The 20215-nt window shown below is 47.0% G+C and overlaps 2 protein-coding genes across 4 annotated transcripts; one reads left to right on the top strand and one right to left on the bottom strand.

The window, feature by feature from the left end:
• Nucleotides 1-2461: 2461 nt before the first annotated feature.
• Nucleotides 2462-6985, top strand: RPS9 (ribosomal protein S9). 3 transcript variants are annotated; one of them, XR_014557671.1, is made up of 7 exons: nucleotides 2462-2505; nucleotides 3993-4112; nucleotides 4208-4330; nucleotides 5591-5777; nucleotides 5920-5944; nucleotides 5989-6114; nucleotides 6713-6886. XR_014557671.1 is itself a non-coding variant. In XM_083710469.1 (5 exons), exons 2-5 carry the CDS (start codon nucleotides 4016-4018, stop codon nucleotides 6888-6890), a joined length of 585 nt encoding a protein of 194 aa, XP_083566595.1. In that variant the 5' UTR covers nucleotides 2464-2505; nucleotides 3993-4015; the 3' UTR covers nucleotides 6891-6985. The 3 variants fall into 3 exon arrangements, 1 of the variants encoding a protein (XP_083566595.1); XR_014557670.1 differs by having other exon boundaries at nucleotides 5920-6114; nucleotides 6713-6985; XM_083710469.1 differs by lacking the exons at nucleotides 5920-5944; nucleotides 5989-6114 and having other exon boundaries at nucleotides 2464-2505; nucleotides 6713-6985.
• Nucleotides 6986-9198: 2213 nt separating this feature from the next.
• LOC310829425 (suppressor of cytokine signaling 3-like) lies at nucleotides 9199-17738 on the bottom strand. Its single transcript, XM_083707840.1, has 2 exons — nucleotides 16921-17738; nucleotides 9199-9984 (listed from the first exon to the last, which is right to left on the bottom strand). The coding sequence occupies exon 2, from the start codon at nucleotides 9931-9933 to the stop codon at nucleotides 9319-9321; it is 615 nt and encodes a 204-aa protein (XP_083563966.1). The 5' UTR covers nucleotides 9934-9984; nucleotides 16921-17738; the 3' UTR covers nucleotides 9199-9318.
• Between the last annotated feature and the right edge of the window lie 2477 nt (nucleotides 17739-20215).

Below are 20215 nucleotides of genomic sequence, written 5' to 3'. Positions count from 1 at the left end.
TTCTGCACATGTTGCTGGGAAACACAAGGGAAGCCCCAAACAAAACTTGTTGCAGTAGTCTACTTCCAAAGTTAGCAATGCTACAAGTACAGTGCCCAAGCTATCTAGAAAAGTTAGATCTCTCTTATGCTAGATGAAAACTGCTTCATTTTCCGAGGCCGTTTAAGTTGCAATGGCATTTTTAGGATTTATATTTTTTGCTGCCTTGCTTTATATATAATTATCTTCATGACATGCTTCATTATTTTCTTGCTAACATGTTCGTTTTACTGTTTGCCACTGTCAGAAGCAGCAATACTGAAGGACATTAGAATACAGGAAAGTAAATATAGGCAAGCAGAGCCAGACACTTAGACGTTGATGTATTTTAATTTCTTTTATTGTAATTTTAATGATTTGTACAAGTTTTTAATTGTTTTAACTGTTTTTATTGATAATTTTCATATTTGTTGTAAATCGCTTAAAGGTTTTTACTACAATCAAGCCATATATACGGTAATTTTTGTAATATAAAGTATTTTAAATTAATGGTGGAGAGGTGAGGTCCAAGATAGCTACTGCTGATTTTCAAACTCCCTCCCCATGCCACAGGCACTTGGTGGACTAACCACTGTGCCCTCTAGCCTGGTGGTGCTGTTGGTGAATACCAGGTCAGTTCACATTAAAATGAAATCTCCCCCATCTACTATTAAATCATGGATAAGGAAGTTGTGCCGGCACGTATTACTGAGATCTGGGTGAGTGTGCAGCTTCAAGACAGACTACAGGGTTGTTGTTGGGGAGCTGCCACCATGGGAGGAAGGTGTGGGATGTAAATAAAATAAATAGTTCACACAAGCACCATTTGACCCGCCAGGAAACCCCTCTATCCTTGGTCAGGCGATGAGAGCCTGCATTTGGCATAAGGCTAGAAGACATACAGGGGCCTCCTACTGGTATACCATGCACCCTGCTGCCCAACAGCTCTGCTGCCTGAGCTTGTCTTGGGCGTGGTGCTGAAAAACCCTAAGGCCTTGTTTCTGAAGGTCTTCAACATCCATGCCAAGACCCAGCACTGAACCTCATGGCTTTCATGACAACCATGGGGCTGTCTCAGCTTGTCACTGATCTAATGCAGAAGCGAAGGCACACCCTGGATTTCATATTTGTCTCAGGGTTAGGGGAGGATGGTCGGGATGTTAGTGGGGGTTGGAATTATCACCTAGTTATGGTCAAACCACTTCCCAGCGGAGTGACCCTCTGGAATAGTTTTCCGCAAAGACATTTAGGGCTCTTCCACACTTCCGCTTGTCCCATGCCTAAGAAAGCATGGGTCCAAGCAGTTTTCTGCTTGCTTCACCAGGCCTGGCCAGGTTCTGCAGAGTACCTGGGTGGGCAAAGAGAGATGGGCCACTACACACACACACACACACACAGGTCTCTGCAGTGCATGCCATCTCTGCCCCCATCAAATCGGGGAAAAGAAATGTCTGAGTATGTAGGTAAGTAATATATGTATTGTATGTATAATATACCATAGTTTAAGTTTATGTAAACTGATGTATAATATTGTTTTTTTCTATAAAAAAAGAAATGTCTGAAGCTGCCTGAGCTCCCAACACTTTCTCTGCCCATGTCCCCCCGCCCCGCCCCTTATTATTTACCAAATCAATTAGCCACTTTTTGCTGCACACACGCTTCTTGCCATCACCCAATAGCCAGAGCGGCTGTGACTAAAGCACCATCTTTCCCCCTCTGCCTCTCATAAGGTACTGAATGGCCATAGTTGCTGTATACTAGGGTACTACTGGGTGAGAGCATGGAGACAGAAAATACTAAGAGCTGACACGCATCCTATACTACACACGCACACAACCAGAAAAAGCCGTCACTGGCCACGCGTTTCTTTTGATAGAAACAGAGTAGAACGCCGGGTCTAAAGACCGGAAGTGAGAAACAGCGGCGAAGACATGTTCGACTCTACTTTTTTTGTGTGTATCTCTATAACGAAAAGGGAGCGGAAACGCATTGTGGGTTCTTTGGCATCTCTATGGTTCAGGGCACGGGGGGGGGGAGGCGTTATAAGGAACCGTTGAGACAGTCGGTTTCAGAAAGCAGCAGGGACGCCTGTTTATTCGCTTCAGCCAACTTCAAACCGCAGGCAGGGATGGCGCGGACAACGAGGGAGAAACTCCCCGGCCCCAATGAATACCTCTGTTAGGGCTCCAACCCCCACAAAGCAATGGCGGCTCCACTCGGCACACAGACGCTGCCGACTCCTGGACCGTTAATGCAACGTGCTACCCTCCCCTCGACCACTCTACGTCTTCTTCTCTATCATCCTTGGAGCAAGCGCTAATTGGTTACCGCGCCGCGAAGCAGCCCTCCGCCAATAGGTTAGGCAGGAAAGACGTCGCCTTGCTATTGGCTAGCGGAGACGGTAGGCGGGGCATGGCACGAGTTATATAAGCAACCTTCGTAGGCCGCTCCCTTCCTTTTAGTAGTGGCCGTCAAGTGCGTCGGAAGGTAAGTGGAGGTTTTGTTTCACGGCGACCCGAGGCGCGGTGTCGGGGAATAAGAAGCGCCCCGGTGGCCGAGAAGGACGTTTTAAGTGACTCCAAATAAATTGTTCTCGGCAACCAGCTGCTAGAAGTGCCTTAGCGGTTGCGAATCCACTTTAAATCAGGGAGTTGGAGGATTTATTCGCGCGGCCCCCGCCTCACTCACTCAATGCGCATGTGCGGGCTATAGAACTAGGGCAGCCCCGCGTGCGCAGATCACACGTGTCGCATGGTTGCTGCCGCGGTGCTGCTCGGCCTATTCGGGGGATTCGTGGATGGTGGGGATTAAACACGCTCCCTCGAACCGCCGGTCTCACGTGATTTGAATTATTTTTTAAAGGGGAATTAGCCTTCTCTGTCTTGTGAATTTTACAAGTGTCACGTTGGCCAGAAAGATTCCTACTAGATGATCCTCTTGGTCCCTTCCAACTCTGCAATTCTCTGACTTGGTGTCACCCCACGTGTTGCTGAAAAAATAGCAGCTATTTCTAGGTGCTCCCTTTTTTCTATAATTTTGGTGGGATCGTTTTCAAAACTTTGGTCAGTTTGAGTTGATTCAGTGTTAAATGTTTCCTTCCCAGAGGCTGGGTGGGTGAATGCTGCTTATGCAAAATCATCCTTGATATGAGGAGTAGGGAATGTGCCTTTCTTTGAGATTATTTTGCTGATGGTCCATAACATCTTTGAGCATTTCACAAATTCTCATACCTCCCTGCTCAGTTGGGAGCGTTTGGGCTTAACCATTGTTATATGGAATCACACACTTTTTTTTCCTGCTCAAATTATATCCATATTAAAATATTGACCATATTAAAATACTGAAGTAGCAGTAAATTGTGCCACATATATTACAGGTCTTGCTTAGCTTAGTTTGTGCAGGACAGGACTTTAAAAGGGGCCAAAGGGCCTTGCTGGTTTATTGTAAAAAGTGTACTTTAGTTGCTTGCTGTAATTCAGTATCTGCACTGAAATGCTGACTGGCTGCAAGTAGCTGCTTTCTTTTGGATATAGCAAGTGGTCCAAAGTGGCATATTGCTTCAACAAACTATTCTCCCCTTTCAAATGGGTAAACTTACATGATTTATATCACCTTAAGGGCTTCAACACAAATTTACAAAGAACAATTGTGACCCTCTGGTGTCCAGTAGTGTCAGTTAAGGGTCAGTCTAGATTCCAAAAAACAAAACTTGTATTGAATTTACCCTGAGCTCAGTTTGGGTGGTGTGGTTCATTGGGTAGTATTGACCTTACAAGTAGGAAAGGCTTACATTAGACTTGAAATTCCTAGCCGGCCTAGCCTACGTCATAGGTTTGGATGAATGTATAAATGAAATGAGAGACTGTAATAATAAATTATACAGAGAAGTAGCTGTGAAATATATCAAAACTTCATTTGCTTCACTTGTTTCATCTGCCTGCCACTTATATAGATCTCAACTTTTTTCTCCACAGGACTGGACTCCCTTTAGGCCAACATGCCAGTTGCCAGGAGCTGGGTATGTCGGAAGACATATGTCACCCCAAGGAGGCCCTTTGAGAAGTCCCGGCTTGACCAGGAACTGAAGCTGATTGGTTAGTTTATCCTGGATGAAAAAAAGAGTTGTTCAAACAGTTACGCTCCAAAGGCAGTTGCATGTTACATTTGAACTTTTATATCCCCCTCCTAGGTGAATATGGGCTGCGTAACAAGCGTGAAGTGTGGCGGGTGAAGTTCACCTTGGCCAAGATCCGCAAAGCTGCCCGGGAGCTGCTCACCCTGGATGAGAAGGATCAGAGGCGTCTCTTTGAGGGTATGTTAGGGCTGGACATGTCAATCTTTGGCATCTTTAATGGTTCTTTTGCTGTTGCGGATCCCTTTAACAGTTGCCAGCAGATTAAGGGATCTGGGATGTGAGTTCACTTCCTTTATGAATCCTACCAGTTTCTTGGATCTGGTCCTATTAAATTTAAAACCAGAGATTATCAACTTACTGTTATGGACAGTTGTAATGTTTACATCTTTCCATAATGGTTAGTTGATGGTATCTGGTTTTAGATTTCAATGTGTTATATAGATATTATTGTAAATACTACTTAGATACAGGTCTCTCTCTCTCTCTCTCTCTCTGTCTCTCTCTGTGTGTGTGTGTGTGTGTGTGTGTGTGTGTGTGTATTTAATGCCTTTCAGATGTGCTTATTTCTTGTGTTAGATTTAAGTGAATAGACCATATCTATTGGATTAATATCAGTTACCTATGTTGAATTGTTCTTTTTTCCCTGCTGTAATTATATTTATATATTGTCTTGAGAATCTTTTAAATCAGTCCCATATTTCAGATCAGAGACTAAGGCTGAGAGTGACTCTCTTCTCAAAGACTGCCCACCATTTGTGGCTGAGTTGGGATTTAAACTGTGATTTCAAGGTCAATGTAATATACTATAGTGCTGCTTAGTAGTATGTAACTAAACGTGTCAACCTGTGTTAGAAACTGAGATGTGAAAGCTAGGAGCTAAATGGCACCTTAAACCTAGGTTATGGGTGCTGCAATAGTTTCTAGGTTCACTTTTTCATAACAAGAATACAAAGCTGAAAATGAATGAACTGCAGGTAAAATCTTAAATTCAGTTTTCACATGGTCTGGTCCTTATCTGAAGACTGCAAAAAACAAATCCATACTTCCCCTGCCCACCCCTAGAATCTTATGAGGGTCCCTTCTCCAGTCTTCAGAATGGCTGAAAGTGGGGAGGCAGAAAAGGGTCCTCTTTTCCTTCTAGCAGTGGCAATTTTAATATGAAATCTTAGGCGCAGTACTGCACCCAGAGCTCAGAAACTGCTCACACTAATGAAATTCCCTGTCGCAAAATGCGCCTAGAACAAAGGGAGTTTCAAATGCTGTCGTCAACTTGGTGCCATTTCTTCCTCTTCTCTCCCCTACCCGTCATTAGTATTTCATAGAGAATGCTTTTTACATGGCCACATAAGACGTACCAAAATACATGAATCTTGTGCCCACTTCTCTAGTTGTGTGTTGGCCTCTTCAGCTTATTTACATGTCCATATCTTTCCCTAGGTAATGCCCTGCTGCGCCGTCTGGTCAGAATTGGGGTGCTGGATGAGGGCAAGATGAAGCTGGATTACATCCTGGGTCTGAAAATTGAGGATTTTCTGGAGAGGCGTCTCCAAACCCAGGTCTTCAAGCTGGGCTTGGCCAAGTCCATCCACCATGCCCGGGTGCTCATCCGTCAAAGACACATCCGGTAGGTTGCCTTGGAGTATGTTTAGAAATGGCATTTCACTTAAGCAGAAGCCAGAAGCAATGACTGAGTTGCTGTGGGCTGTAAAGACAGGGTCTACCTCTGAAGTAATGCATCTGATGTCTCTTATGTGTGGCCTGTGCAGGGAGATGTGTGGACATGTCCCAGCCGTGTGTCTTTTTACCCCACCAATCCCTCCCATGGACTGGAACCCTGGATAACCTAAAAGCCCTGCAGTCTGCCTAATGAGGCTGTATGCCAAAAGCACCAACAATTTCGGCAAGGTTCACTGCGGCTCAGCCGTACACCTTGCGAAGGTCTTGGCGTGTGGGCAGTAGAGGTAACAACTAGCAACTCTGCTCCTTCTTGGCACAAAGTGTTAATGTTATCCCTCGTTAGCAAATTGTCTGCTGTTACACCCAGTTTTCAGGATAACCAGGCATTCATCTTGCCATTGTATACTGAGGGCAGCAGCAGTAAATGTCAAACTTGAGTCAGTTTCTCCCAAGCATTTCCTGTTGGTTGGTTCTGAACCTTTGTTCTGTGAGCAGTTTGCGAGTAAGAAGTTGTGAGGGCATAGTTGCATTGAGTTGTATTGTAAAACACTTATTAATGTGTAAGAAAAGCCTACTGAATGGTGGGGCTTAGTTCTGAGTATCATGTTTAGGAATTCATTGCAGTGTTAATTAAGGAAGGGGCTGAGGTTAACCCTGGCTTTGATAATAGGAGCAGGATGTTAATGTCCATGTTCCCAAACGCTGAGCTTTTAAATTTTAAGCTCCCTGAGTGCTGGAATTGGGGGGTGATCACTTGATTCCTCACTTGGCTCTCTTCCGTCAATCACTTTAGCTTTCTAGTTCTGTGAAAAACCGTTCTTAAGAAGAATGCTGCCGGGTTTAGCTGGAACGTCTGTAACTGCTTCCTTTCTCCCTCTTCAGTGTAAGGAAGCAAGTAGTGAACATCCCTTCCTTCATCGTCCGCCTGGACTCCCAAAAGCATATTGACTTCTCCCTCCGCTCACCATATGGTGGTGGCCGCCCAGGTCGCGTCAAGAGGAAGAATGCCAAGAAGGGCCAGGGTGGTGCTGGAGGCGGTGATGATGAGGAAGAAGATTAAGCTGTGGGGTGCCCCCCCCCCCCCGCACATGCCGGTGGGGAATCAAGCCTGCCTTAACTGTAACATTACACAATAAAAAATATTTGTGGATAAAATATTGTAGCCCTTCTAGTGTCGGGGGTGCATCTCAAAAATACCTGATAATACCTGCAACAAGTGATCTCGCATGGGGCGCTCTGTTCGAATGAGCAACTCAGTTGAGGTTGGTTCCTAGCAAACAGGACATCTGCATAGGAAGGAGCAGCAGCCAATTGTTGGTTGGGAATGGGGCTAGTAGTGGAGTGTGGCTGAGGAGGGTACAGTGCATTTGAGGCCAATACTGTACTCTTAACATATACACGCCTCTTTTCCATCTATGAAATGGTTGACTCCATTGCACACAGAAGGGTCCAAAAACAAGGAGCAGTTGTTTTTTGTCTTCTGCCAACCCCCTCCCCCTTGCCTTGGAAAGTCAAAACAAATCTAGAGGAGAGGCCATTCCCAGTGGCTGCCTGGGTCATTCATTCCCTGGACCCATAATACTACCCCTTGTTTTTCTGTACACTCAAGGGGGATTATTCCTGGAATTAGCATGCATATATGTATAGCTGAATTGCAATCCTTATCTCCAGTAGATGGAAACGATCGCTGCTGAAAATAGCATAAAGGTGAGCGATGAGTAAAGAAATTGGCAGGAAACAAGTTGGGATCTTTCCCGGAGGCAAATCTACAGGAACAGATGGCAGGTGGAAAAGTGAGAGATTTGGGGTCCGGGAGCATAATTGAGCGCTTTGGGTGCCAACTTTGCATACACCTCCCATGTGTGCTGTGTCTCATTGCTTTTAAGGAGACTTCCAAGCAAACAGAAGTTGAAGTTAAATTAGCCTTCCAAGTTTTATCAGAGCAGCTTGAAGCTCTGAGTCACCTCGCCTTGGAGACAAATTGGCAGGGACTCCCAGAGTTTCCAGTAAGAGATTTGGCTTGCCAACAAGAAATGAGAATCTACAACCCTAGAATAAGATTGAAATCAGACAACCTGTGACTGCAGTTGATTTAAATGGGAGCAGGGTGGCTCGAATTAACGTTCAGGTAAACTGGAACAGCACAGGATACAAAAATTAACTTCAATTATTAATTGGTCAGGTGCAGTTTTAGACAAAGGTAGCTTTGTCTAAAATGATTTTCTTTTTTTGTTTTAAAGCTTTAACACATCTGGTATGGCAGGTTGTTCCTGCTGGTTTGTACAGGGTTTGAGTGCATGGCAAGTGTTGAGCATATATGCTCACTGGTATAGCCTAGTCCCTAGTAATAAACTAGAAGTCACTGCTTTCTTTAAACACTGCTGCAGATCTGTGCCCCCCTCTGCTCTTCCAGGCTCCCCAGTGACATGGCCTTTGCACACACCAGGCTGTTTATGAAAACATACACAAGCTAAAGAGTCGCCAGATGCAGCATCAGATTAGCTGAGCTTGTACTTTCTTTTTGCCTCAAAACGTCGTTCTCTCAACAACTAGTTTCCTGTGTCAACATTCTCGAGGCCTGTCAAGTTACAGTAATGACCTGCCCTTAGGGCAGTGACTGGAAAGATTTGTGTCACGTGTAGAAAAATGGGATGTGGTGGTCAAACATGAAAAGCGAGTGGGAGAAGGATCCCTTTGCAACAACACCAGTTTGTACAAAGAATGCCTTTTCCTTGGTCATGGAATGCCCACATCCTTCCCCACACACTATGGGAAGCAAGGGCTTCTCATTTGTAGCATAGTGCACAATTTCTAGCTAAACGTTTTAAGAACCTTGGCTTGTGGCACATTAAAACAGGTATGGGGAACTTTTGTCCCTTCAGATGTGGCTGACCTGCAACTCCCATCAGCCCAACAAGCATGAGAAGTGGTCAGGGATGAGGGGGCTTTTAGTTCAACATCTGAAGGAACGGAGGTTGCTCACACCTAGAAGACTGGTTTATTCTGACAAAATTACTACACTTCTGATTGTTGCTAGATTACTGCATCTACCCCTCATTTAACACTGAGCAGTGCATCTCCTAGTGACTTTCTGGTGAAGAAGAGAACTCTTACCTGGTCTAGGGCAACAGTTACATCTTAGGCCATCAAGATTACAAGTGTGAACCTGCAAGGATGCAACTCCTCCCAAAAGCAGTTCTTTATACCTTTCTCTGGATGTGCTTTTGAGATGGGAGCTTGTGTTACAAGCCCACCCAGGCCCTGGAATAGGCAGCTTTTTTCGTTTTCTCTGCTTCTGGTGATACTTGACATCTTGAGAGCATCAGAATGAATTTGAAGGCTTTTGATGAATGAAGAGATGGCTCCCTCCAGTATACCAGTTGGTTTATTCCACAAATATAATGATAAACAGGCGCCCCCAGCAATACACTGTGCAGACAGGCCTGCTTATGTACTGTACAAGGAATGTTAGGAAGGAAAAGAGCCTTTCAGGTGCACAGCGAGTTCAAGAGTCCCTGCGGTACTGGCAGCCCCTGCAGCTGAGCCCTGGCATCGCCTCTGCCCCTCATACTGGCACGCACTGCCCGGCGACTCAGCTCTTGCAAGGTGGGCACTTTGCAGCAGAGAGGATGGGTGAGGGCCAAAGGCACTGGGGGCTGCCCCTCCCTCTCCAGGTAGCAGGGGCCCCCTTCTACTGCTCCCAGGCACAGATAGTGCTCTACTAGCCGGACCACACAGTGGAAGGCCGGGGGGTGGCCAGCGCCTGGCAAGGCCTCCAGGTGGAAAGCTGAGCCCTGCTGCTGGATGCGCAGGTTGGTGATGCCCGTGTTGGTGCGGACGCTCAGGGTGAAGAGGTGGTGGTGGTCGGAAGAATCTCGCACGAGGAAGACGCCGGGCGGCTGGGAGGTCAAAAGGCGCTTGGCTTCGGCCCCAGACAGGCTGCCCCAGTAGAAGCCGCTGGCCTCGAGGCGTTCCAGGGCGCTTTCCACCCGCTCAAACTCCCCACAGAAACTCTTGAAGTGGTAGGAGGTTGTGGCCGTGCCCGTCATGGCCGCCGCAGCTGGTGCAGGTGCTGGCGGGCAGCACCAGCACAGGGGGACCATTGCGCCTCCAGTTGGCCGGGAGAGACGCTCAGTCGGTTACCGGAGCAGCATCTGAAAAGGAAGACAGAGACGGTTCATGCAGCAGGAGCCTGCAGGCTTTCAAACTCCAGCTGAAAGGTGCAGGTCTCTCCCCTGGACTCACGTCTTCTTTGCTCGAGACAAGGCATAAAAGCAGAACCAAGAAACTTGGGAAATAGCTCTATTTCAATATGCGCCTAAATGGAGACACGCTAACTAAAAATGCTTGATATTATTCCTGTGCATTTGCTGTGAAAGATCTTGGAGCGGCATGACTGAACAAAGCAGGTTTAGCAAAGTTTGTTTGAAAAGTAGCTTTGGCATTTTATCCAAAGCAGAGCTTTTTTTGGTTTGAGAGCCACATTCACCCTTGGCCAAAAACTTCCAGGTGTTGTTCCATCAGTGGTGTGTGTGGCCACCTCACACACTTGCAACTCCATGCAGTTCAGCTGAGATGGGAGGTTGTGGCCACCAGATCAATCTGCCAACTGGGCAGGAGGTGGTTTGCAACCTAAGCAGGGCATTAGGTCTCTCTGCTCACTCTAGTGCTCTACCTAATTTTTATTTTTTTGCCACGTCATCAAAATTGGTAAGGCCTTGGGGGGTGGGGGCAGAAAAAAACCTCTTTGGCTGACCAGATCAAACCAAGGATGTTGTGTTGACATTCCGGTACGCCAAGCTTGTCAGAGCACTTGACTTCACAGCTTTCAACTTCTTGCAGGAAGCCTTAGCTATGTTGTCCAGTGTATGTTGAGCTATGATTGAGCAAACTCAGCTCTTGCACAAATCTTTGCCACTATGGGAATCATTCATGAAAGTTATACCCAGAAGAACAAAGGCAAATTTGGGTGCCCAGATATCAAAGCAGGGAGGACATATTAGGATCCTGAGTGATATCCAATTAGTCATACAGCAGATACACCCATTAAAATCAATGACTTGTATCCAACTCAGTTCTACTCAGAGGAGATATGATAATCATTTTCAAATATCTAAAGGGCTGTTAACATGGAAGATGGAGCAAACTCGTTTTCTCCTGCTCCAGAGATTAGGGCTGGAACCAGTGGATTCAAGTGACAAGAAAGGAGATCCTGACTCTACAGGAGGAACTTTTTAACACCAAGCACTGTTCAACAGTGGAACAGACTCCCTTGTATTGGAAGGTGGCAGACTCTCCTTGGAGGTTTTTAAGTGGAGGCTGGGTGGATGCTTTAGCAGATATTCCTGCATTGCAGAGATCATCTTTGAGGTCCCTTCCAACTCTACAATCCCATCATTCTAAGAAGCAATGATATTTCCCCCACTGTATCATAGTCCAGGCTGCAGGGACGAAGTGTTGAGAAGATGCTCTTGTAGGAACCTCTTATCTGCAGTGTACAGTGGTACTCTCCCTTCCACTGCCTCACCCCTCTCCCACCTTGTTCTGCTGACACATCTCCAAAGCTTTTCCTGTTACTAAACTGGACAGAAGCATAGAAGACTGATTGATCTCGCAGCAGATCTGGTTGTGTGATTACTTGGAACGAATGGCTGTAGCTCAAACATAGTGGTGGATGAGCTCTGTTGCTCTCCTTGGGTGCCAAGCTGAAGAAGGGGTGTGTGTGTGTGTGATTGTCCAGCTAAGTTCAGAGTTTGTTGACTGTTCTGTCTACACTGCTGGGGCAAAATCATTGACAGGTAGCTCCGGGATCTTTTCATGAGCATTTCTGGGAACGCCTGGGAGCAACAAGGGCATGTTATACCGTCGGGTTTTGCAACCTTGCACAAGGTACATAACTTGGCAACCCTACAAAACCAGCCACAGAGGGGACTGCTGCAGGCATCCTTCACCCCAGGGTGCTATTTATCCTAGAACCAGGCCTGCTTCAATGCATTCAGACCTGCAAGAGTTGGGTTCAAATCCCTCTACTGACATCACATCTAACACCATACGTTTAAAGCATATTTACAGCCGTTCAACAGGTGGCTTCCCCCAAAGTCCCCAGGATTCTTTGGGGAAAGGCAGGTGTTTTAAATGTGCTAAACATTTAGTGATATGGATATGACTGGTCATAAAACGATTTTGTATGAGGCACTTATGGTAGTCAAAACAGCATACTGATCCTTGATGGATGGAAAACTCTCCTTCCTTTGGAATGCAACACCCACCAGAGTTTGGGGTGGAGATAGGGAGTCATACAAGGAATCTCACAGAGCTGGCAGTGAAGTCTTGGGGTGGGCTGTAGCTGTTCACCTAGTACCACCTTGAGAGTCTACTACCCAAAATAGCACTTCCGGGCCTGATAAATATAAGCCTGTTTGCTCCCAAAATGTTTTTGTCTTTTTATAAGTAAACACCTGCTGCAAAGCCTTTGTAGCTGATATTTCATTAAAAGAAAACATACCCTGCAACTCCCTACTTCTTGGGAAAGCGGAAGCAAAGACCTTTTTTGTCACTTTGGAAAGGAGTCACTGTTATGTTCATTGCACATTCTCAAGTAATTTGAACTGTCCAGCTGTCTAGGATTTCCCACGGATTTGCAAACTGCACACATTAAGAACCCCAAAGTTGTTGCCCATCTCAGAACAATATATGCTGGTGCCCTCTAGGTCTGAACCTCCTGATAGTCTCCTATAATAAGGACTCGTAGACTACTCAAGTATGGCCTAGACCAGGGTTTGCCATATTTTTTGTTTCCCCTCTGGTAGGCATCATATACCTCTGCAAGCTGTGTGTGGGCAGAAATTCAACAGGTGATGCTTTTCCTTGAGAGAGCTGTAGCGATAGGGAAACTTCACCTGATGCGTATCTGCTTGTGAGCATAGAAAGCAACAACAAGGTCTGAACCCCCGTTTTAGAGCTAATATGCAGGCTCCGCCTGGTAAAGCCTCCTCAAGACTGTACCACTGGGAGCTGAAGGCTGCACATTTGACAAGTTTCCCCACACCAAAACATCCCTGCATACAGAAATCAAGAATCATTCCCCCAACATACTAGCTTCCATGGCCAAAGTGCAAGAGAAAACTCTCCATCGTTCAATTCCTCCTGCCTCGATACTGAAGTGATACAGCCCCAAGAACACATCAGGCTGCAGTGACCATTCTGCTGCTGAACACCATCTTGGAAGATCTTATCATCCCACTGTAGCTGCTTCCCAAGGCCCTCTGCAAAAGTTAGGGGGAGGAGACTAACTGGGATGGGTGTGGTTAACTTGCTTTGAGGGGGGGGAGCTATGCTATGCCAGTGTTTACAAAGAACCTCTGCCAGAAAAGTGCTTTTGGAAGCCTTCATTCCCACAGCAGAATCGACGTGGCGAATGCTACTCCAGAAAAATTAAACAATATATGGAATTTCTTCTTATTTTTTAAAGGAGGCATCTGTGAATAATACTGAGAGGGAGGGTGGGGATTTATATTACATTAGAGCACAGTTCTGTTGTTCAGATGCACGAGCTTGGATGTGGCAGCAGGATTCTAGTACAGTACCCTGTTTCCCAATCTTTCCTGGGGGAAAATTGAGTTGAGGCAGAAATCACACACACCCCCGCACCAAAGCACCCTGTACAGGCTGGCAGAATTGTGTTAAGGTTCTGATGCAGAAATAAAACCTCCACACCCACACACAAACATTGAGAATTTGGTAATTCCCAAACTGTAGAGTTGATACAGGTGGGCCCATGAGATACGGGGGTTCAACCTTTTTCTAATGCCCCCTAGTGTTAGCCAGGTAATGAATTCAAGGGAAATTGAATGCATGCGTGTGAGAGAGCTCTAGGTTATTGTGTAGGATACTCACCTGGGGAAATAAATTAATTTAAGACTACTTTATCTAGAGTTGATTTGGGCAAAAAGAATTGATTTGGAGAAGGGGCTGTGAGAAATCAATGGGGATAAATGAATCTGAAGAGGAACTGAGTAGAGGCAACCTCTGCTCCAAATTAACTGAAAAATTTATCTGGGATGATTTGGGTGAGAAATCTGTGTGTGGGTTTTTGGGTTTTTTTAAGGGGGGAGGTCTGTCAGCTTAGTGGTTGGAGCACCCGCAGAAAGTATCAGATTCAATCCCTAGAGATGTTCCCATCTTTACATATACATTAGCACATGCAAATGTTATGCTAACATTTGCCTTTGTGTCCAGGCCTTGAAACGGTTAAGTTGCCCATCAATGTCCCTGCCAACTTGGGTGCCACAAGCAAACAGTGGCTGCCATTGGGCAAGTCTTTGTGCCAGAGGTCCAGCTGTCTCCCTCGGCAGCAGGAACAGGGGGTGAAAGGCTTGCCACATTCTGAAGAAAGGGAAGCAAAACACATGACCGCCTAAAGTGGGGCAGGCTGCAAGCCCATTAGTGTCCAGAGTCTAAAATTACCTAAGCGCAACAAACACTATGAAGAAACTGCAAGCCCTGCCATTAGGAAACTGGGGAAGGGGACATTGGCTCAGTGGGTGAAGCTTTGGATTGAGATGGTCCCAGGGTCAACTCCTGGACCCCCACTTAAAAACATCAGGTAGCAGGTGATGGGAAAGGCAGTAGGTAGATCTACATCCTGGATGGATCAAAAGCCTGACCAGGCATAGGTCAGCTTCCTATGTTCTTTTTCCCCCCCATAAAAAAAAGAAAGTACCGGTAAATGATTGACTGTTTTTGTGAGCCCGAAGTCATAGAATCCTAGAGTTGGAAGAGACCACAAGGGCCATCGAGTCCAACCCCCTGCCAAGCAGGAAACACCATCAGAGCACTCCTGACATATGGTTGTCAAGCCTCTGCTTAAAGACCTCCAAAGAAGGAGACTCCACCACACTCCTTGGCAGCAAATTCCACTGTCGAACAGCTCTTACTGTCAGGAAGTTCTTCCTAATGTTTAGGTGGAATCTTTTTTCTTGTAGTTTGGAACCATTGCTCCGTGTCCGCTTCTCTGGAGCAGCAGAAAACAACCTTTCTCCCTCCTCTATGTGACATCCTTTTATATATTTGAACATGGCTATCATATGACCCCTTAACCTCCTCTTCTCCAGGCTAAACATGCCCAGCTCCCTTAGCCGTTCCTCATAAGGCATCGTTTCCAGGCCTTTGACCATTTTGGTTGCCCTCCTCTGGACACGTTCCAGTTTGTCAGTGTCCTTCTTGAACTGTGGTGCCCAGAACTGGACACAGTACTCCAGGTGAGGTCTGACCAGAGCAGAATACAGTGGCACTATTACTTCCCTTGATCTAGTACCCATCCACAATAAGGATGCCTCTCTGTGAGTCACTGCTCTAGCTTTCCAGTCTTTGCTGGAGGAGAGAAATCCTCCTTGGATCACCTGTACTAGCAGCTTCCAGTCATATAAGAGCAGATGTCATATGGGTGTTGCCTGTCATATCTCTGTGTGAGTCGGCGCTCTGGGTTTTCCTTCTGCCTTGGGTGCAGTTGGACAATTCACTCCCGGGGGGGGGGGGGAGCTGCAGAATGGTCCCCTGGTGGAGGTTACCTGTTGAACCTCTGCATGGGTTTAAATCAAGTCCTTGATGGTTAACCATAAACAAGAGGCACATATGAGCATTCTTGGCACCGGTGATCTTCTAAGGCGGTTTTACTCCAAGTCCCACACACCTTTTCCTCTATACTTAAGGAAGAGTCTCCTCAACAGTGGCATCGCAATGGCAGAACACCCTGCCAAGCTGGCCACACCTCATTGCCTTTCTTTCTCTCTTGTTAGCAAAACTTTTTTGCAATCGTTTTGGACTTGAAGGCTTTAGAAAAGGGGATCACATTTAAAACGGAAGGCTTAAGCATGGGCATAAGTTTTCCACTTAAATAAACAGGACTTAAATATGCACATCTTGGGTTGGACTGTAGGAATACAGTAAAAAGCCTTAAACACAGTCAGACAATTAGTCCGTCTAGTTCAGTATTAGCACCATTAGCAGTGGTTTTCCAGGGTTTCAGACACGGAAGATGCCCAGCCGCACCTGAACCAGGGAACCTTTTGCAACACAAAGTAGATGCTCTTCCTCTGAGTTGCAGCCTTTACCCCAAAAGGCCCCTCCTTTTCTCGCTGCTCTTAATTACATGTTATTGTCTCCTTCATTTTTCAAGCAGCAACAATGCCTTCAGGATGCTTTACGGAAAGGCAATCAATACCTATTTTGATGATGGCGATAACAAATAACGATGATGTTGATGATACTAGGGATAGAATTCCACAAAATAGCAAAGAAACACTGTTCATCTTTACAAGGGGAATATGTGGAAATAAGCTGGGGCTTCCAAACAAGGTTTTGCTATGGTTCGAAAACTAGCTCCTAAATAAATTTTCTGTTGGGTTAGCTGAATTTAAAAATCCTGCTGATTTTCCACTTCCTTCCCAATACTCCCAGTTGCGCAATCCCACTAGGTTTTCTTAAGGCGTGTGTGGTGGAAATGGAAAAATCCTGAATGTAGCAAGTTGGCTGTGCATATTGTTTTGTTTTAATTACAACAGCCACGAAGATAGAACATTAATGTCCTCCAGCTCTCAAAACCAAAATGTTAAATGTTTTGGAAGTTTGCATTTTCTTTGATTTTTTGTTTTGGTCAGATTTCCAATTTGTACAGATTCTAGTCCTTGTTTACCCCCACCCCCAACCAACCCAACCTAAACCACGGTGCTGCTTTGCCTATAATCTGGATTCCCCTTATTTCCCTAAATAATTAATAACCGTCATGATAATTAATCCTTTATGACGAGGAAACAAAATTAAACTTGGAGAAAGTTATTTCTCCTAGGCTGAGTAGCGCCCGACATGAAAACCACCACAATACTGCAGGAGCCAAAGTTACCCAGGCACTGACTACTCCTCGCTTCTAGCTCTGGGCGGGCTGGTCCTGTCTTCTCGTCGTCTTCTTCCCCACCTTTGCAATCTCAGCCCTGTCCCCCCCCCCCCCACTTCTGGCACCAACAATATAAAACAGGGAGTGGGATGGGGGTTATTAATGCTCTCGCCGTCGTCGTTATTTTAAACTCACTTACCTTTGGCGGCGTGAAAGCAGCGAGGTGCCTGTGTGTGTCTCTCCAAGAGTGGAAGAAAAGAGAGGGAGGGAGGAAACGGGTGGGGTGCGGGGGGGGGATCAAAATTTAAAAATGCTCTTCCCTTCGCGGGATCCTCTGCCGAAACCGAGCCCAGTCCGATCGCCTGCCTTTGCCATACTTGCAACGCCGGCGAGGGGGGCGGGTTGTGGTCGCGAGGGGGAAGCGGTGCGCCGAGCAGAGTCTGCAAACGCCCCGCGCGCCTGGGGCGCACCGGATGGGAGGCTTGTTCCCAGGCTGGGCCAATTAATCTCTCTCTCCCCCCCACATTCCCCTCCCCGGCACACACACCGGATACCTCCCGGATCAGGACTACTCAAGAGGAGTCGAAAGTGGTGGAAGTTGCTCGGGGCGGAGGAGGAGGAGGGGGGAGGAGTGTACGCGCAGAAAGGCCGACCGATCCGTTTCCTCTCGCCAAGAATCGCAGCGTCTTTCTGGTTTCCTGGAAGTGCGTGTGAATGTGCGCGCGCGTTTCTGAAGCGCTTTTCCCGTTAGCGGAGTAAAGCGGGGCTGGTCGGCGGTGGGAGGAGGAGGAAGAGAGCGAGAGCCGGTGAACTCGCATCTCATGTCAGCGTGTGGCTGCTGCTGGCTGCATCGTGCTGGGAGCTGGAGGGATGGAGAAGGGCGGGAAAGAGAGCGAGAGCTACAAGAATAATATTTGAGCTGCTCCGGTTCCAAGAGGAGCTTGTATGTTTCACGGGGAAACTGACACGCTGGGGGGAAGAGAGGCTTGGATTCCTGGTGCCTGTGTGTGGCTGGGGTGGAGTGTGGCAAGAGTATTTATTTTTATGAATGGTCAGAACTTTCATTGGCCGCCGGAGGTGGCTGGCAGGCTCCTGATTGGCAGGAAGTGGCTGTGTAAACCCCGCTAGGCTCCCTCCCCCTCGCCCTCCCCCTCCTGCCTTTTTTTTTTCCTGGGTGATTCCTGGAAGTGTGGAGGGGACTGTTGGTAAGGAGGAGGGGAAAGCGAGCTGGTCCCCGCCTATCCCTGCTGCAGAAGAGGGAAGAGAGGTTGGGTAAGGTGATCCAGGGGCTTGCAGGGAGATCCCGCGGGCCGAAAAGCGAAAAAACAACAGCCACGCGAGACCCGGTTAACCCCCTCGTGGCCGGGCGTCCCAAGAGACGAAGTGGGAAAACCTTCCCCCAAGTGGCCCGTGGCGGCTCCCACTCCAGCCACCCGCCCGCCGCCTTCACTTTGCGCATGAGGTTGCCCTCTGCACATGGGCAGTTTGCACTGACGCGCGTGCACGGAGCAGGAGTTTTTGTGCGTGCGCACCTATTAGGCGGTGTAGGTAGAGCTTCTTGTGCGCGGAACAGGGAGAGGAACATCCAATGAGAGCCGGTGTAGCGCAGCGGCTAAGCGACGGGACCGCGGGCCACCAAGTACCCGGTTCGAATCTCGGCCCTGCTGTGAGCTAACCGCTAGGCGGTCTTACCCAGGCACTGACTTCCACCCGCCCCATCGCTCCCTGTAAAATAGAGGCCGAGGCTGTGAACTCAGAGAGGAGAGATGGTAATAATACTGACTTGGCTAACAGAGTTGTTAAAGGGGTTAGAACTGCTTGGCGCACGGAGAAACGCTCTGAACACTTGGAAGTGCTATAGATAGTATTTTCCTGCTGAATATCAGCACTGGTTTTGCTTTCTGAATTCGTAGGCTGGTTGTCTCTTACGTTTATTGCAATTTTATAGGGATGTTTACTGAAGCATCTCATAAATATAATAAATAATACAAATGTGTTATTGTTATTGCTACTTACTACTACTACTACTACTAAGGGGAGCTGGTGGTGCTGTGGTCTAAACCACTGAGCCTCTTGGGCTTGCTGATCAGAAGGTCAACGGTTCGAATCCGCTGGATGGGGTGAGCTCTTGTTGCTCTGTCCCAGCTCCTGCCAACCTAGCAGTTTGAAAGCACACCTGTGCAAGTAGATAAATGGGTACTGCTGTGGCAGGAAGGGAAACAGCGTTTCCGTGCGCTCTAGCGCTCGTCATGGTGTCCCGTTGTGCCAGAAGCAGTTTAGTCATGCTGGCCACATGATCCGGAAAGCTGTCTGTGGACAAACGCCGGCTTCCTTGGCCTGAAAGCAAGATGAGCGCCGCAATGCCTTAGTCACCTTTGACTGGACTTAACCGTCCGGGGGTCCTTTACCTTTTACCTACTACTACTTTTACAGTGTGGTGTTCTGGGAAGAGTGTGGAATGAAGACCTGGGTTCATATTCCTGTTCAGCAGTGAAGCTGGAGATGAACATAAATGGTACTTTACAGTGTGGTGATCTGGTGTTTTGTTAAGACTGGGGAGTCCAGGGTGCAAATTCAAGCTCAGTTACAATGATGGCTAGCTAGGTAATATTGGTAATAGTTGCTGTTGCTCAGCCCAACCTACCTCACAGGGTTCATGTGAGGATAAATCTGCTGGCCCTCATTTGCCCCTAAAGCTCCATATACATTACACATGCATTTTTTGTTATAACCTGCAGATACAGTCGTACCTTGGGATCGAACAGAATCCATTCTGAAAGTCCCTTCAACTTCCGAAAATGTTCAAAAACCAAGGCACGGCTTCCGATTGGCTGCAGGAGCTTCCTGCACTCAATCAGAACCCGCAGAAGCCGCGTTGGACGTTCATCTTCCAAAGAACATTCGTAAACCGGATTTGCGGCGTTCGGGAGCCAAAACATACCTGTACCAAGGCGTTTGACAACCAAGGTATGACTGTATTGTATTCCTTTATCTGCCTAACATCTAGGTTGATGAAAGAGTTCGGAAAATGCTCCAAAGCTTGCTCACTATGCAGCAACATTATGTTTGATCCTGTGGATTTTGGATATAGGATTATAGTGCTGCAAGTCTTACACACAAGTGGTGGACTTGGGCCAGGGAGATACCTGGGTTGGAATGAGCTTGGAGATTATCCTTAGTTTGGTTGCTGATTTTGAGCCTAATTTAGGAAGGGGCTGAAGCTCCATGGCTGAGCTCATGCATTCCATTGAGAAGGTCCCAGGTTCAACCCCTGCCATCTCCAGGTACAGCTGGGAGAGACCTGTGTTTGAAACCCTGGACACTCACTCCCAGCCCTACACTTGGGCTAGGTGGGTCAACTCTATGCAAGCCAGTTTCTTCTGTTCTTCGTAACTTACCTTGTAGGGCTGTTGTGATGTAGAAGCAACGGTCTCATGTCTGCCACCTTCACCCTGATATGATACAAATGTGAAAAAGAAATCAAGGCAATATAT

The sequence above is a fragment of the Podarcis gaigeae genome, assembly GCF_964106915.1.
Source record: "Podarcis gaigeae genome assembly, chromosome: 13".
In the NCBI taxonomy this organism is placed as follows: Eukaryota; Metazoa; Chordata; class Lepidosauria; order Squamata; family Lacertidae; genus Podarcis; species Podarcis gaigeae.
The sequence above is the reverse complement of the archived record's forward strand: the minus strand, read 5'-3'. Positions and strand labels throughout refer to the sequence as shown.